This window comes from Cetorhinus maximus, chromosome 10 (assembly GCF_964194155.1).
Source record: "Cetorhinus maximus chromosome 10, sCetMax3.hap1.1, whole genome shotgun sequence".
Classification (NCBI taxonomy): Eukaryota; Metazoa; Chordata; class Chondrichthyes; order Lamniformes; family Cetorhinidae; genus Cetorhinus; species Cetorhinus maximus.
In genome coordinates this window covers 48044689-48062724 of record NC_135888.1, presented here as the reverse complement: position 1 = coordinate 48062724, position 18036 = coordinate 48044689, and the positions used below count along the sequence as shown (strand labels likewise).

At 44.0% G+C, this 18036-nt stretch overlaps 1 protein-coding gene across 1 annotated transcript in view; it reads right to left on the bottom strand.

Moving 5' to 3' along the window:
• LOC144685665 (glutamate receptor ionotropic, NMDA 1-like) overlaps positions 1 to 18036 on the bottom strand; it is an 83105-nt gene that overhangs the window by 20645 nt on the left and 44424 nt on the right. Inside the window, exons 13-14 of the mRNA XM_078550431.1 lie at positions 15645 to 15754; positions 14641 to 14786 (exon numbers count right to left, since the gene is read on the bottom strand). Coding sequence (XP_078406557.1) covers positions 14641 to 14786; positions 15645 to 15754 — 256 coding nt within the window. The remainder of the gene's footprint in view (positions 1 to 14640; positions 14787 to 15644; positions 15755 to 18036) is intronic.

The following is an 18036-nucleotide window of genomic DNA, read 5'->3' as shown; positions in this document are numbered from 1 at the left end:
GATTTTGGTAGGTCAGGAGTGTGAGACCTGGAGTGTGCAGATTTGACCAGGTGAGGGTTGGCCTGAACTTGGTGGATTTGTTTGAATAGCAAGGGTACACCTTTGGAGAGGAATAAGGCACTCCTTTTGATATGATCCCGGTATATCTTAGGGAGAATTAAGGCACCCTTTGGGATTGTTAAAATTAAACATGATTGTGTGTAAAAAGTACAGAAACCCATTGGAACTGTAAAAGCTCTCAAAGAGCTGTCAAAACTGTCAAGGAACTCTCAGCAATTGTGGGTGAGTTGGCACGGAGGGGGGTAAGGACAAAGAGTGGTGGGTGGGGTCATTGCTTGGTTTGAGTTGGCATTAAGTTGGTATATGGATATAACGGGCCATGGGAGTGTGTAGAGGGGCATGGGTTGGCATAGAGGGTATGAGTGGCATGGGATGGCATAGGTTGGCATGGATGAGGTGTAAGGAGTGTGTAGGGGGTGAGGGGTGAGGCCTGGAGGGCTGTTTTTTGTTTTAATCTGTTTTTATTTATTTCAAAGTGCCGGAGCACAGAGGCAGACCTTCTGCCAGCCCGCCTCTGCACCCGGCAGCTTCCGCACTCATTCCAGGGACGGCGGGCCAGCCCACCTCCACTCAAACAAAAATCCGAACTGCGGGTGGCCATTTTTAAAGATCAGGTTTGCAGAGCTGGGAATTCTCCCTTCTCTGTGCACCCGTCCCTGGAGCAAAAGTCTGGGCCAGTGATGGAGTGGGTGGCAAGGTGGTGGAGTCTGAAGGCAACAGCTTCAGTCTTCCCAATATCCAGTACTGGATGTCGGGCAAACAGTCTGGTAATTTAGAGAGTAGAGGAGTCAAGAGACATGGTGGTGAGGCAGAGCTAGGTGTACATATGAAAACTGATGCTGTGGTTCCAGATGATGTCACCGAGGGACAGCATATAGATGAGAAATAGGAGGGGGTGAAGGGTAGATCCTTGGGGAACACCAGAGGTCACAGTGTGGAAGAAGGAAGAGAAGCCATTGCAGGTGATTCTTTGTCACAACAAGTAAGAATGGAACCAGTTCTACTCAGCTCGATGTCAGTGAAGAGGCTTTGGAGGAGGATGGACAACCATGTCAAAGGCTGCAGACGGCTGAGAAGTATGAGGAGAATGGTGTCAAGTTTCTTGAGTGTTGTTGGAGCTGCACTCATCCAGGGAAGTGGGGAGCATTCCATCGCACTCCTGACCTGGGCCTTGTAGATGGTGGACAGGCTTTGGGGAGTCAGGAGGTGAGTTACTCGCCACAGGATTCCCAGCCTCTAACCTGCTCTTGTAGCCACAGTATTTATATGGTCAATCCAGTTCAGTTTCTGGTCAATGGAAACCCTTCAGGAAGTTGTTAGTGGGGGATTCAGTAATGGTAATGCCATTGAATGTCAAGGGGCGATTTTTAGACTCTCTCTTGTTGGAGATGGTCATTGCCTGGCACTTGTGTGGCATGAATGTTACTTGCCACTTGTCCGCCCAAGCCTGGATATCATCCAGGTCTTGCTACATTTGGACATGGACTGCTTCAGTATCTGAGGAATTGCAAACGGTGCTGAACATTTGTGCAATCATCAGCGAACATCCCCACTTCTGACTTTATGATGGAAGGAAGGTCATTGATGAAGCAGCTGAAGATAGTTGGGTCTAGGACACTACCCTGAGGAACTCCTACAGTGATGTCCTGGAACTGAGATGATTGACCTCCAACAACCACAGCCACCTTCCTTTGTGCTAGGTATGACTCCAACCAGTGGTGAGCTAATTGTGAGAGTCTGATGAATATGAGGTAGGAGTTGTTGTTGATAAGAGATTGTTGGTAGATAAGTGAAGGGGCGAAGCTGAATTGAGCAATGTGTGAGGGTAATGATTCACTTGTAAAGATATGGCTTTTGAAAATGCAATCACTGACTTTTGACCACTTATCTGAGTTTATTATAAATTCTTGTAGCACTGCATCAAAGTCCTTGGGGCTACACTGCTGGCATTGTCAGCAATGGCTATCTGCTTCCACTGCCTTTGCAGGTCCCATGTGGATAGAGAACCTCTCTCCTCCTCTCCTGCACATGCACCAAGGCTTCCAGTCTCATGCTAAAGAATCCCAAAGTACGCTCTCTGCCATGTTGTGCCACTATTGAAACTTTCCCAGGTCAAACTCATTTTTGGAATGATTTCCAACACCTGCTCCAGTCAAAATGTACCTAACCAGATCAACCATGATCTTATTGAAAGGCCTACTCCTGCTCTTAAGTCATATGTTCCTCTGTTCCCCTTTAAGAGGTGCAGGCTGACTTTTAAGTTAGTGCAGGTGTGCTTGAAGATGTGTTAGCCGCTCAAGTTTTTGCGCCCCATACTCAGGCATGCAGCCGCCCCACAATGCCCTTAGTGCTAGCTGCATTCTGCAAGTTTGTGTGCTGCCTACATTGGAACGATTGGGTGAAGGTTGATCACGTCTTGCGATCCCTGCATCTGTTTTTGGGTGCAATCCAATTGTGTCCACATGCTGTCTGCACAGAGTCTGCCTGACCTGCATTTTCTGTTTCAGGTCTGGAGTATCTGCAGTGTTTTTTTTATTTTCTGTTAACATGGTTAATATTGGTCTGATAGTAACAGACTGACAAGTGGGTAAGAAAATATTTCAGGAACTGTCAACTCACAAGCTTGTTTGCCCGGACATCAGGTGTATTGCTAACTGAAGGATCAACTTCTAGTTAAACAGATGAATAGCCTGTGAGGTGCACACTGGGATTATATTGTCACTAGAATTTGGTTTATTAGTAACAGTCTCCCATGACAACAGGAATTACTAATCATTTGTATATTTGTGGAATGAAGTACATTAAGCTCCAAGACAAACAGAAACATTGTAAAGTTTGAAACTGCCACTTACCTTCCCGGCTCAGCCAGGTGACCTCCCCAGTGACTGATTTACGCCTGCCGGCTTCTGCCTGCTCCAGGTCAGTGCACAAACATCCCAGTCCCACGCGAACTCACCACCGCAAGTGTTCTCTGAAGTTAAACGGCGCTTTGGACTCACCGTCCACCCCTTGCTGTTTTGCAGTATCGATCCAGTAGGTCCAGGGCTGTCCCACCAGAGCCCCCAGACTGTACAATCACCTCTCCACAGTCACCAATGCTGCCTCAGAGGAGAGGGAGCTTGTGACCCAAATGTGACCTCCTGGGAACCGCTGGCATATGGGTATCCACAACAAGGTACATTACCTAAACACACCTGAGGAGCAGTGCATCAGGAGGCTGTGTTTCAGTAGACAGGCAGTCTGTTGCAACAGAATTAGAACCAAACACTTGGACACACACAGCACTGCCTATGGCTGTGACTCTCAATTCCTAAATCACAGGCTCATTCCAGACTGCAAACAGGTAACATTAACAGCATGTGTCCATTTTCTGTCTGTATGACCATCAAACAGATCACAGATGTCCCTTTCATGGCACGCTGCTGATCAGGGGGAGAGAGCTCTTGGATTTGACTGCAACACTGGATTTCCCTCAGTAAAAGGTTTTACTGACTGCACACACATTGTCCTGTTTCCCTCCCCCACCACCATCAGCCCTCACCTTCCTGTATCGCAAAACAGTTATGCTTTGTAACAGGAAGGAGTTCTACTCCCTGAATGTTCAGTTGGTCCGTGAGCACATACAGGGAATAATGTAGGTCTCTACTCAGTTTACTGGCAGTAGAAATGATGCCTTTATATTGTGGCATTCATAGGTATCTAGAAAGAGGACAAGGCCATTTCACCCCTTGAGTCTATTCCACAATTTAATGAGGCTCTGGCTGAACTGTGACCTAACTTCATAAACCCACCTTTATCTCATACCCTTTAATATCTTTGGATGAGAAAATTCTATGAATTTCGGTTTGAAAATTAGCAATGGATCTAACATAATTGCCATTTGCGGATGTGAGTTCCAAACTCCTCCCATCCTTTGTGTGTAGAAGTGTTTCCTAATTTCACTCCTGTTATTATCCCAGCTGATGTTACTACTGTACAATCCTGATCCCAGGGTGGAACCCAGCTTGATAGATCCTAACTTTTATTTTTTGTTTATATATGTGGAGCGTGGCTACTGAACAGAGTCACAGGAATCAGCTGATGAACTTTTAACAAAAGGATAAAGCATTTATTAAACAAAGGGTGAACTATATTACAATACTCCTTCACCCACAACTACACCTTTACAGATACATGCAGATTTGCAAGAATACACAAGATACAAAAGCTACCTCAAACTCTATTGTTCACAGTAAGTACACAGTCCATGCAAACCAATAGGTGACCTGTGGTCAGGCACACCACACTCTGAAACCAAGTGAAAGATGCAACCAATCCCAAACAGGTGCTATGGATCTCCCCTCAACTCCCCGCCCAGACGCTTCTCATACCATGAGCCAACTGGTCTCACTGTATTTCACATGAGAGTTTCCAATCTTCACTCTTGAAGAACTCGCTTTGGAATCTTCTCCCAAGCGATACTTTCTCCCAGATGCCTTCCACAAGGGTTTTGAACTCTTCTTCCTTGTTCCTCTCCCCTGGATCGCCACTTGCATTCATACTTCCTTCCATGCTCTTTCAAATGCTCAGCTACGCCAACAGAATCCCACTGCTTCACATGCTCATAATAAAGAGATACAGGCCTTCAGCTGTCTCCCTGGACCTTCTGGCTTCTTGAGTGCCTATATTGCTTTAAATCTGCATCCTGCAGCCTTCCCCCTTTAAGCTTGGTGCCTTCCTCTCTGCTCCTTACTTTCACTTCCATAGAACAGGGTCTTTTCCAGGTTTCTGTCTTTGCCCTTTGACTAGACTGTCCTCTTGGATCTTCCCTGTTCCACTCCCCTGGATTTAGGGACTTTCTTCTTTAGTTTCTGGAATCTACTTCCGCAGTTTCCTCTCCTGTCCTGCTTCACCTGGCAGCTGGCTCCAGCTTTAGTTTGGGACTTGCTATCTGTCCCTCTGCTGTCCATCTTCTCTGGAATGCTGACTTCAGTTGAATTAAAACATCTTTTTTATTTAGTTTTGTGTGTGTGTTTGTGTGTGTGTGTGGGTGGGGGGAGGGGGGGGGAGTCCTGTTGCTAAGCAACAGCACAGTTTTTTTTCTACCTTGCTTGTTTTCCCTTCCCTTCAAGAGCCATACAATCTTCATTAAAATGTAGGCATCTTTTAAAGTAAAATTAAAACTCTACTTCTCTGTTTTTTAACACACAAATACAGAAATACAAATCAAACTTAAACATTAAAGCTTAAACTCATTCCTAACACCCACAAATACAAATATAATTTACTTAAACTACCTCTATTTCCTAACACTCCTGAAAGGTCTGGCTCTAATTTTTAGATTCTGTCCCCAAATTCTAGACACCTCAACCAACAGAAATAGTTTCTTTCTATCTATTCTATCTATCTGTTCTCTTAATATCATGAAAACTCTGATCAAATCATCCCTTAATCTTTTAACTTCAAGTGGAACTTGGAAATACAACCCTAGTTTACATAATCTCTCCTTGTAAATCCTTCTAATTTAACCCTTAGAATCCAGGTATCACTCTGGAAAATCTACACTGCACTCCCTCAAAGGTCAATATATCCTTCCTAAGGTGTGGTGTCCAGAACTGTTCATAGTATATCCAGGTGTGGGTCTAACTAAGGTTTTGTAAAGTTGAAGTATGACTTCTCCCCCCTTGTATTCTAATCCTCTAGCTATAAAGGCCAGCATTCCATTAGCCTTTTGATTATTTTATATACCTGTTCATGACATTTTAATGATCTATGTACCTAACCTCCTCAAGTCTCTTTGGAGCTCTACTATTTCAAACTTTTCACCATTTACAAAGTACCCTTTTCTATCCTTTTTAGGTTTGAAGTGGATGAGCTCACATTTAGCTACATTGAAATCCATTTGCCACAGTTTTGCCATTCACTTAATCTATCAATATCTGTTTGTAACATTATGCTTCCATCCAATCTTTGAGCCATCCTCAGTCTACCCTGTCTTTGACCCAGACCAGCAGCTGTGAGGCTGGCTCTTGACAGACAGTGGATTTTCCTCTACACCTGGCTAGGGCTCCTGCTAGGAACCCAGGCACTGATGAAAAGTGCCAATAGGCTGAGAACCACACTTAAACCAAAGCTCTTACTGAGAAAACCATAGGAGTCTAGAGCCTGGACAAATCCAATGGAGTTCTGCATTACAGACCCTTGTGTATTTCAAAGCTAGTAATGGCTTGCTGAATGCTGCACAATTATACCATTAAGAGGGGCTAGGCTGCAAGAGGAAGAAGTTCTTCAGAGGATGAAGAAGGGGATGGAGGAAAGAGAGGATGATGAGGAAGAGCTGCCAGCTGCCAGAGTTATAAGGTAACAAATTAATGAGGAGAGATTCTCCTTGGCAAATCCTGCCCTCAGTACACCAATACTCCCTCAATTCCAACAGTCTTCCAAATGCCTTTTGTCTCTACTACCTCATTGGTCAGAATATGAGGACCATCATCAATGCAAGACTAATATAAGCTTTTTTACTTCACACCATGCACACTGGAGATTTAACAATATTTTCTTCTCTTATTGTTGAATTGAAATCACCTTGGTGCAATGCATTAATGCCTGGCCTCTATACCCAATGACCTATTGTAGTGCTCCAAAGAGATGGTTCCAATGTTAAAGGACTGGGTGATGGAAGGCTACTGGTCATACACTGAGGGAACTTGAGATGGCAATGGTAGGTAACTTCAAGAAGTTCTGGGCCTAGGTGGCCAGGCTGCAAACTGCTGTGACTCGGCATCAGCAGAAGTAGTTTGGGCCAGCTGGCTCTGTGGATCAGAGACTATCAGAGGCATGCTGTCAGAAAAGAAAGACATGCATTTTTACGGCACTTTTCACCACCACCAAATGTCTAAAAACACTTCATAGCCAATACGGTACTTTGAAGTACAGCCACTGTTGTAATGTAGGAAACAGCTTGAGAAAGCAGTGTGAGCCTCTCCCTTAGAGGCAATACCACTGTCATGTGGCAGTGCCTCTACACTGCCTCTGCTCTGTGTGAGAACAGAGTGAAGGAGAGTAGTGATGTGCTGGCAGTCTTTGCCCATGCTCTCCACACTCCTACCTGTTGTTTGTTTTACATATCTCAGAGCAATGCAGAGATGACACTAGTTTTTAAATGTGCAACAGGTTTATTCACAGTTTTAAAATATCTCTGTACTCACAAAACATCTGCACTCATGCTGACAGTTCAGGCTTCCAGGTCTTTCTATAGTGTCTGTTTACTTTGCTCTGAGTCCACATCCAGGCTTAACCAACGAAGCACAGTCAGCATGGATCAGTTACCAAACTCACAAAATCAAACACAGAACAATTGAACCACTGAATACTACACTACCCATGCTCTCCACACTTCCCTCCATTGGTTAGAAAGCTGAGAAGATATTAGTCCACAGATGGTGCAAGATGAGTTCCTAGCGAAGCTCTCACCAAAGCTCTATCATTGTGGGCCCTACTGTAACATCCACAGAGCTAAGCACTTACTCCATGATTGACTGCATTGTCTGAATGCCAAGCTTAATTATCCTATTTAAACCTGTACAACATGCAGGCTGGTGTTTCTAACTGGCAAGTGACATTAATGCCACACAAGTACCAGGCAATGACCAAATCCAACAAGAGAGAGTCTAACCATTTCCCCTTTGTTACAATTATGAGGTTTATACGTTTATTATGTTTTAGGACTGTGCGTTCAAATTTAAGGTAAAATGAAGTGGGGGGGGGGGTCATGTGACCTGTACTGGTGTACTGGTCTGCCTGACAGTAAACCTGGGTTGTTTGATTGTTAGAGATCAAAGGAAGGTTTAGATTTTTTCACTGGGAAGAACTTGCAAGGTATTTATGCTTGGAGACAATGGCAGCAGCCTGTGTGTTAACAGCAGAGGCTGTGGCCTGGATAATCACCGAGTCAGGTTGATACAGGAGCTGTTTAAAAATGGAATACAGGCCCTGATTTCAGGATTCATGACCCCATTCCCAGGTTATGCAATTTTCGGGAGTGCCTTTAAAAGGCGTGGGCTGCTTCCTGTCTAGAAGCCTGCATCCAGCACTCCGGACCTGGCTGACTCCATTGCAGAGATAGCTATCTCCTACTCCTCCGCAATTTTCATGGAGTCAGGCCAGGTTTTTAAAGAGTTGTGGTTCATGGTCCCTTAGACAAACCACAGACACGTACACAATGAGGCTTGGCTGAGAGCCTAGACTGTGATTAAATTAATAGGACACCTGTTCCTCAGAGGAAACATTGTTTGATTGACAGCTCAGGCTCATTGATTTCTGCGGTCAATTTCACAATGTTTGTTAACATAACTTAAGTGGTATCATGTGTTTGTGGGTGTTGAAACTTCAAATGGCGTGGATGACTGACATTTTTATTAGCTTGCCATCCAGACTTTTTATCATAGGAGAAATTTATCAATGGATTACATTTTTTAAAGGCATTTTTGTTTACAGATCCCACGATACACTATGGTTTTCACTGGTTCTAGAAAGTGTACAGTAGGTGAATGGGCATGGAAGTGCTAGAGCTTTACATAGGGACCATGTAGGGCCTGAGGTGGTGGGTGAAATGGCAGAGTTTTGCATGGGCATGAGGGGACATTGGGGGTGGGTAAAAGAGCGGAGATTTGCATGGGGGGCATGAGGGGACATTGGGGCAGGTGAAAGGGCAGAGCTTGGCATAGGGAGCATGGCGGGACTGAGGGTCTGGGTGGAAGTGCCAAAGCTTGACATAGGGGACATGAAGGGACATGGGGGTGGGTGGAAGGGCAGAGTTTGGCATAGAGGGCATGAGGGGACTTTGTGGGTGGTTAGGAGCATGAGGTAGCATGGCTGGGGCATGGGGAGTTCTTTGAGGGTGAAGGAGCTGTGAGGGGTGAGGGCTATAGGACCTTTGTGTTTTTTTTTCACTGGGACAAAGTCCCATGGCACCGAGGCAAGCCTTTTAAACAGCCCACCTAGGCACCTGGGCAGCCCCTGTGGCTACCTCCGCACTTCCTCCTGGGTCAGCTGGTCTGACTCCAGCCTGCACCTGGCCCCCAGTAATGAAGATCCCACCTTGGCGGGCACTTTCTCCCGAGGCAGGCAGGCTGAGCTGTAAATTTTTGTGACTCCCCCCTGCCTGCCTCGAGGATGGAAATCCGGGCCCGTGAGTCTCCAAAGTTCCAGAAAAATGTTGAGCTGTGCTTTAAACTGTCCATTCACTTCCAAGATGAAAGAGAGTTGTGCTCTCAGGGATAACTAGTTAACATTTCTACCTAGATACAAGGCCCAAGTGCATGGAGAGGAAGCCATTGTAAAGATCAGGTTACAGGCATTCCTAGAAGATCACTGAATATCAATCACAAACAGGGTGTCTTTGAGTCTGCCTGGATCAAGGAGACAGGATCAACTAGAGGCCAAAACAGCCATATCGTTCACCACGCAGGAATGTGGGTGGAAACTTGTGCTCGGGTTCAAAAGGCCAAATTCATGGGAGTTAAAATGAGGCTGGAAGAGTCGGTAAGCTTGGGCTAGAGGGAGTGTTTCCGGGAAAAGAAAACTTCACTGTGAATCATGGCACAAATTGCAACCACGAACTCACATTCAATGCACAGTATGAGTTCAGACACAAGTGTACTGCTGATGGTATATATTGGAGAGCACTGTAAATATGCACTTGAAAGCTAATGGGATATCACAGAATCTTTACTGTGCAGAAGGAGGCCATTTGACCCATTGAGTTTGCACTGGCTCTCTGAAAGAACATTCCACCTAGTCCCACTTCCCTGCCTTATCCCCATAACCTTGCACATTCTCTCTTTGCAGATAGCAATCCAATTACCTTTTGAATCCTCGACTGAACCTGCCTAAGGATATCTAGGCATTGAAGATACATAATGGATATTGCATTCCTAGAGGAATTGGTACTGCTCCACAGGAGAATTTTGAATTTTTACAATAAAATTGCTGTATACTTATTAATTTCAATCATTTCCAGAGTTCACAATTCAGTGTTTTTTAAATCTAAAAGAAAGAGAAAACAAACTGATATTTGTATTTCCAACAAACCAATTAGTCCATCATTTCTCTAAAAGTTACCTCAGTAATCATTCTCCATTGTCCAAAGCACTATCCTTCTGCTACCCTCAATTCACATAGGCATGATACACCCAGCAAGCCCAGTTCACAGAGAAACTGAGGTAGAAATTACCTATGGCCCTATAGGAGATTGGGCCAAAGTTCAATCATTTGGATGACCTGCCAGCTTGATCTGTCTGTTGTGTGTCCAGAGGCTGCTTGCTCATTTCACAGAGATCAATTTTGGCTGCTTGTCTTGCGAGCAGAGGACCTCAGATATGTCCTGGGAGGGCGATGAGGATGTGTAGGAAGGGAAGGATGGAAGAAGAGGGCTTGTTGCAGGCCAGCAGTGAACAGGTGGGCTGTGGACAGGTGGAGTGTGGACAGGTGGGCTGTGGACAGGTGGAGTGTGGACAGGTGGGGTGTGGACAGGTGGGCTGTGGAGCTGGCAGACTCTTCACTCCTCCTATCTCCACATCTCACTTTACAAGAATTGAGAGATAGAGAGTGCTGTCATGGGAAGCTCTTTTTCAGATCAGATATTAAACCAAAAATGCATCTTCTTACTCAGATATACACGAAAGGTCCCACAGAGCAATTCCAAAAGAATGTGGTGTTCTTCCGGTATCCTCACCTATACTCATCCCTCAATCAATTGCACTGAAATAAATGATAACATCTGTTTGTAGGAACTTGCTGTGTGCAATTGATGATTGCATTTCTCTACAACAGTAATTACACTTCATTGGCAGTGAAGCATTTTGGGATGTCCTGAGGACTTGAAATATGCTATCTAAGTCTTTCCTTTTCTGTTGAGTCAGAAATAAAGAAGAAGTGGGTTAGGGAGCTATCAGAATAGTGCTGCAATCCCATCCCAACAAAAGACAGGCCCGTCAGGGAAGGAGAATATACTTAACTAGCAGTGGTTTAAAAATGCTGTGAATCACAATTCCATACATAAAGCTCCATCTGTTCCCCAGACAGGAACTCTTGATGAAACCACAGGAGCTTTAGAGTAAGTTTCTTTAATGGAAAATCCTATCTGCTCTGAGCAAGTCTTATCTCTGAACTTTCTGTGGATTGAGGAACCTTCACCGAAGCTGCAAATACTTCAGGTTCTGGACCAAAAGTGATAAAAAGAGAGTAGGTACTGTGGTAAACTTTTCATGATGAAATGTGCTCACGGGCCATTAAGAGGTGCTAAGTGAAGAAGGTGACATCTCTCCATTGATAACAGGTCAAACACCACCAGAAAGCATACAAGTTCCACCTGATTTTATATTTCATTTTAAAAACTACATATGATTAATTACCCAAATGGTCACCACAGCAGCAATCTTACAAAGCAACACCTCACTCCTTGCCACCCACACCGCCCTCCCCCCCGTCCCCTACCCATCTGTAGTACCACAGACCTCCACCAAGCGGAAAAAGTGCCAAACAGGGCCACACTGCAACAAAACCTCCATAAACCACGAGACAGTCTACAATCCAAACATTTCTGAGCCTTCAGTCAGAAGAAGCCTTACATCTCTCCACGTACTCGTCTTTCCAAAGGGTGACCAAGGCCGGTTACAACAGCACTTCTCTAAATCCCTACAAATAGTTATCTTCACAATTTGAACCAGGACAATCTATGATTATTTCCTGATCCAGTGGTCTCAAACAGAAATCAGTGAAGTGCTCAAAAATCACAGAAGAACAGTCACTTACCTTTTGGGTGCTCTTGACAGCCATTACCGAAAGCATAGACGTGGCATCACAGTGTTCTCATTACAGCATCACCCAGATATTAAATAGTCTGTTCAGCACTCACTGGGAAAATGCCCATATGAGTAAGGTTCAAAGTCAGGCACTTTGGTGCCCAAACTCACACACCTTTTAGTGTCTCTGCCTCACTTGGAGGGCATAGAGGTACTGAATCTATGTAATACATCAGTGCTTCAATCATGGACTCTATATCACATATGGAAATATACTTTAGACTTAAACATTAAGGGAAGGGGAGAAACTACATTTTTACCAGGTTTTAAAACAAATGCAATTCCATCCCTGACAAGATTACATTAAGACCAATTCTTTTGAAAAATCAGCAGAAATTTATCACAAACCATTTCATTTCTAAGCTTGTAAAAGAAGCAATCTATTTCATCTGCTGGCCAAATCCAAACCTGTGAAAGGAATTCCATACTTTTTCACACATATACAAAGTACACATCACAGGGGCAGGACATATACAAAATGTATATCGCAGGGGGCAGGACATATACAAAATGCATATCGCAGGGGCAGGACATATACAAAATGCACATCGCAGGGGCAGGACATATACAAAATGCACATCGCAGGGGGCAGGACATATACAAAGTGCACATTGCGAGGTCAAGACTTACAGAGTGCAATCACAGGGGCCCGGAGATATACAAAGGACACATCGCAGGGGGCAGGACATATACAGAGTGCACAAAGCAACAGTAAAAATAATTGCATTTATATAGCATCTTCAACATAATAAAACATGCCAAGATGCTTTACAGGAGCATTATAGAACAAAATTTGACACTGATCTACATAAAGAGATATTAGACCAGATGACCAAAGGTTTGGTTAAAGAGATATGTTTTAAAGGAGCATCTTAAAGCAGGAAAGATAATCATAGAGATTTATGGAGGGAATTCTAGAGTTTAGGGCATAGGCATGGCTTCCAATGGTGGAGCAATTAAAATCAGGAATGCCCAAGAGAATAGAACTGGTGGGGTGGAGAGATCTAGGGGAATTATAGAGCTGGTGGCGATTACAGAGTTAGTGGGGGTGAGGTCATGGAGAGATGTGAAAACAAAGAGAATTTTAAAATGGTTCCCCTTTATCTATCCTACTAAATTGGAGAAGCTGACTAAAGATGCAACTAGTAGTATTCTAAAAGCAGTTTGTTAAGGTGCCACACAAAAGGTTAATACGCTCACTGAGTTGGGGGTAATATATCAGTGTGGATGGGGGATTGGTTAATGGACAAGAAGCAGAGTTGGGATAAACAGGGCATTTTCAAGCTGGCAGATTGTAACTATTGGAGTGCTACAAGGATCAGTGCTGGGGCCACAGCTATTTACAGTCTATATTAATGACTTAGGTGAAGAGATCAAGAGTAATACTGATGATACAAAGCTAGGTGAGAAGGTAAGCTGTGAGGAGGACACAAAGAGGTGCAAAAAGATATAGACGGGTTAAGTGAGTGGGCAACAAACTGGCAGATGGAATATAATGTGGGGAAGCGTTAGGTTATTCAGTTAGTAGTAAGAATAGAAAAGAAGAAGAATCTTTAGGAGGCGTGACGTTTCGAAATGTTGATGTTCAGAGAGACTTGTACTCGTACAAGGAATAGAGAAAGTTAACATGCAGGTACAGCAAGCAATTAGGAAGACAAATGGCATGTTGGCCTTTATTGTAAGGAGACTGGAGTACAAGAATAAGGAAGTCTTGCTACAGTTGTATAGAGTGAGACCATACCTCAAGTACTGTGCACAGTTTTGGTCTCCATATCTAAGGAAGGATATATTTGCCTTGGAGGTGGTACAGTGAAGATTCTTTAGATTAATTCCTGGGGTGACGGGGTTGTCCTGAATAAATTGAGCCTATAGCCTCTGGAGTTTAGAAGAATGAGAAATGATCTCATTGAAACATATAAGATCCTGAAGGGGCTTGACGGGGTAGATGCTGAGAGGTTGTTTCCCCTGGCTGGGGAACCTAGAACACAGGCTCTTGTCTTAGGAGAAAGGGTTGATGATTCAGGACTGAGATGAGGAGAAATTTCTTCACTCACAGGATTGTGATTCTTTGGAATTCTCTCCCCCAGAGGGAGGCACCATCATTGAATTTTCGATCTCACAGGGAGTCAAGACATATGGAGAATGGGCAAGAAAATGGAGTTGAGACAGAAATTCAGCCATGATTGTATTGGATGATCGAACAGGTTCAAGAGGCTGTATGGTCTACTTCTGCTCCTATTTCTTATGTCCTTATATGCTTAAGCTGGGGCTCTTCTCCTTGGAGAAGAGAAGTTTAAAAGGAGATTTGATAGAGGTGTTCAAACTCATGAGGAGTCTGGACAGAGTGGATAAGGAGACACTGTTCCCATTCACAGAAAGATCCAGAAGCAAAGGGCACTGATTTAAGGTGATTGCTTGGCAAAAGAACCAATGGTTACATGAGGAAAAACTTTCTTACACAGCGAGTGGTTAGGATCTGGAATGTACTGCTGGGGAGTGTGGTGGAGGCAAGTTCAATTGTGGCTTTCAATTGGATAAGCACCCGAAGAGAAAAGGTTTGCAGGACTATGGGGGTTGCTAAATTGCTCTTGCCGAGAGCTGGTATGGGCTTGGGACAGGCTGAATGGTTATTACACAGAAGAAGGCTATTCTGCCATTCTTAAACAGGATTTTATGTCACTAGTAGCACCTCAGTGATGTGATCCAGAAGATTCTGGGACTGAATCCTAAGACATACCTGCAAATTCTTTCTCCAGACATTGACAGCAGCAAAAGCTAGCTGCATCTGCTTCCTCCGAGCATCTTTGTGCCGCTTGTAAGCAATCTCAATGAATATCAAGAATATTCCTGCAACAATCCCTCCAGCAACCAACATAAAGACACCTAAAGGAAAGGAAACATGGACAAGGTTCAGTGACAGATGGAAGCTCTGATTCTCCAGAGTGAAACTCCAATAAGTTGATCAAACTGCAACTTCCAGCAAATCCCATTTCTTTTCAAATCTGTGTGTGTCACACCCATTCCTAACACATTAGACAGGTATGTGTCAGCTGTCTACCAGTCTGACAGAGTAATTGTCAGGGCTGGAAATATTGTACAAATCCTTGCAATGAGATTTTCAGTCACGATTTGGCTGCATACTTGAGGCACTGTCTCACTGTCTCACGAAGAACATAAATGAGATTAGACCTGTGTTCATCAATGGTGAACACAGCTTTAATCCAAGCTCACTGTCCTGTCATCCTGGACACAGCCCTTCCAGTTACCAATTTCTCTCCGTGCTCTTTTCTTTTTCACCAATAACCTGGAAGAGCTGGCAACTCTTTGGCGAGGTAGACATTGACTGTTGTATAACAGCAACTGTTGCAAAGAAACTGCTCAAGAGAGGCAAGCTTTTAAAGTTAAAGTAAATTCTGATGTCCCATCACTCCATGTTAATGAGTGAAAGCAGCTGACTGTCCTGTCTCCAATCTTTGATTATTAAGAATCACACTGGCAGTGGGAGGCTGGGGAGCAACAGTCTGTGCATCTACTGTACCTTCCTGAGTTTGCTCTCTATACTGGCAGTGTAGATGGGTGGTGTAGGGTTGATTATTATGCTAGCAGTATGATTAAGAGGGGATTGTAAAGTGATTCGCACAGGTGTTGGATCTTTGAGGTCTTCTACTCCTAAGGGCTCCTCCAAAGCAACAAAATATGGAGTTTTCCATTTGGTACTTGGATGGCTCATGGAACACTTACCTGCCATGTTTTCAAAGGTCAGAGTTGCTGGAGCATTACTACGAGAGTCACACTCCTGATATCTAACCCAGGTCTTGTCCAGGTCCTCCATAAAGCCATTCTCATGGAAACTAAAGAAAGATAAAAAATAAGTAGCCACAAAGCATTTTGAGAGGAACTGAACATTTTGTTGTTGTGCAGGTTCGATGGCCAAGTTGCCTACCCCTGCTCCTAATTTGTATGTATGTGCTTCAGGGAACTAGTCTCCGCGTGTGTGTCACAGATTTTTCCTGGTCTCTACCTGGGTATATTGAATTGTCTGGTAATGCTAATGCTAATTAGGCCTAGTACACAAAGGACCATAGACATCTCTCTCCATTATAGAGAGGTTATTGGTTAGATAGCTTAAGGGGCACCACTCCGCAAGCACAGGGCAAAGTGAAGAGGCAGGCCTACATGGACTGGGTAAGCAGATATTGGAAAATCACAGCGGTTGGAGCGGATGCCTGTCAAGGGTCAAATTTTCCTCCTTTAGTGACCAAAGGTAAGTTGCCTCGTGATCATTTTACTGGACTCATAATCCAGAGACCTGAGTTCAAATCCCAGTACAGGACCTGGGGAATTTAAATTTAGTTAATTAAATTTGGAATAAAGAGCTAGTGTCACTAACGGTCACCATGAAACTAGCAGATTGTACTAAAAACCCATCTGGTTCACTAATGTCCTTTAGGGAAGGAAATTTGTCACCATTACCTGGTCTGGTCTCCATGTTACTCCAGATCCCACAGCAATGTGGTTGACTCTTAAGTGCCCTTTCAAATGGCCCAGCAAGTCGCTCACCACCACCTTCTCAAAGGCAGTTAGGGATGAGCAATAAATGCTGGCCTTGCTGATGGCATCCACATCCCAGGAATGAATAAAAAGAAATCCAATAAAGATTTTGGGAGAAACATCTTTACCCAGAGTGTGGTTAGAATGCTGAACTTGCTACCACATGGAATAGTTGAGACAAATAGTATAGATGCATTTAAGCTAAGTATATGAGGGAGAAACAAAAACGTTATGTCAATAGGGTTGGATGAATTAGGGTGGGAGGAGCTCATGTGGAATGTCAATACTGGTATAGACCAATTGGGCCGAATGGTCTGTTTCTGCATTGTACATTCTGTGTAATTCAATGGATCCAGGTGATCGAGTGTATCCAGGTGCAGCTAACCCCTGATGAAAATAGATCATCACTCTGTTTTTATGAAGTGTCGTGCATAATTTGCAATTCCACATTAGCCATAAATCTGTGCTGGAATAATCAGATTGAGAAATCAGAAGATTCAAGCAGATTCCAGATTGAAACGTCCTTAAACTGTGTACAATACAAGCTTTCCATACATTGTTTTCTTGTTCAAACAGCTTGATGAGGGATTCCACATGTGGATCATCATATGATCTAAAGCTTGCTGTTTTTGGGTCCGGCCTTGCTTCAGTATCATTCAGCACTTAGGCCTGGATTTTCACCATGACGGAGAGGCATTCCATTGTGGCAAAAATTCTGGAAATGGCCGAACATTCTAAGTCCCGCCTCCCAGCACCATTTTCGTAGGGGCGGGAGTGGAGTCGTGCCTGGGTTCACGCATGCCTGGTTTTAAAACATCAGCTGCCTCCACTGAAGTGGGATTTTGATAGGCCAAGAGTGTGAAACCTAAGGTATGTAGATTAGAACATGTAAGAGCTGGTCTGAACTTGGTACATTTGTTTGGATAGCCAGGGTACCCCTTTGATAGGTAAGGTATCCCTTTGGATCTGGACCCAGCACACCTTTGGGAGAGGTAAGGCATTCCCTTAGTACTGCACTAAAGTGTCAGCCTGGAGCTTTGTACCTGAGACCTATAATGTGGCACTTGAACTGACAACCTTCTGACTTAGAAATGAGAGCGTTACCAACTGAGCCACAGCTGACAGCAGGGATAGAGGAATCTGGGATGTTGACAGATAGTTACATTCTGTAAGTATGGCCTTGTCAGGCTATTGATCGGCCAGACTGTGGGGCAGCTTGTCCAATTTGAGCTCCTGTCTCCAGATATAACAAGGTTGACTCAGTTGACATTGCCAAAGGCTTGTCCTGATGTAAACAGAAACTAAAATGGTGGTTTTCTAGATAAAGAAAATGCTGGAAACAACAACAACTTGTACTTATATAGCGCCTTTAATATAATAAAATGTCCCATGGTGCTTTACAGCAGCTTTATGAAGTATGTGAGGTGACATTAGGGCAGTTGGCCGAAAGGGGAAAAAAGGCAGAATGATGGAGAGGTTTAGGAAGGGAATTCCAGAGCTTAATGCAGCTGACGGGATGCCTGACAATTGTGGAATGATTAAAATCTGGGACGCGCAAGATGACAGAATTGGAGGACCACAG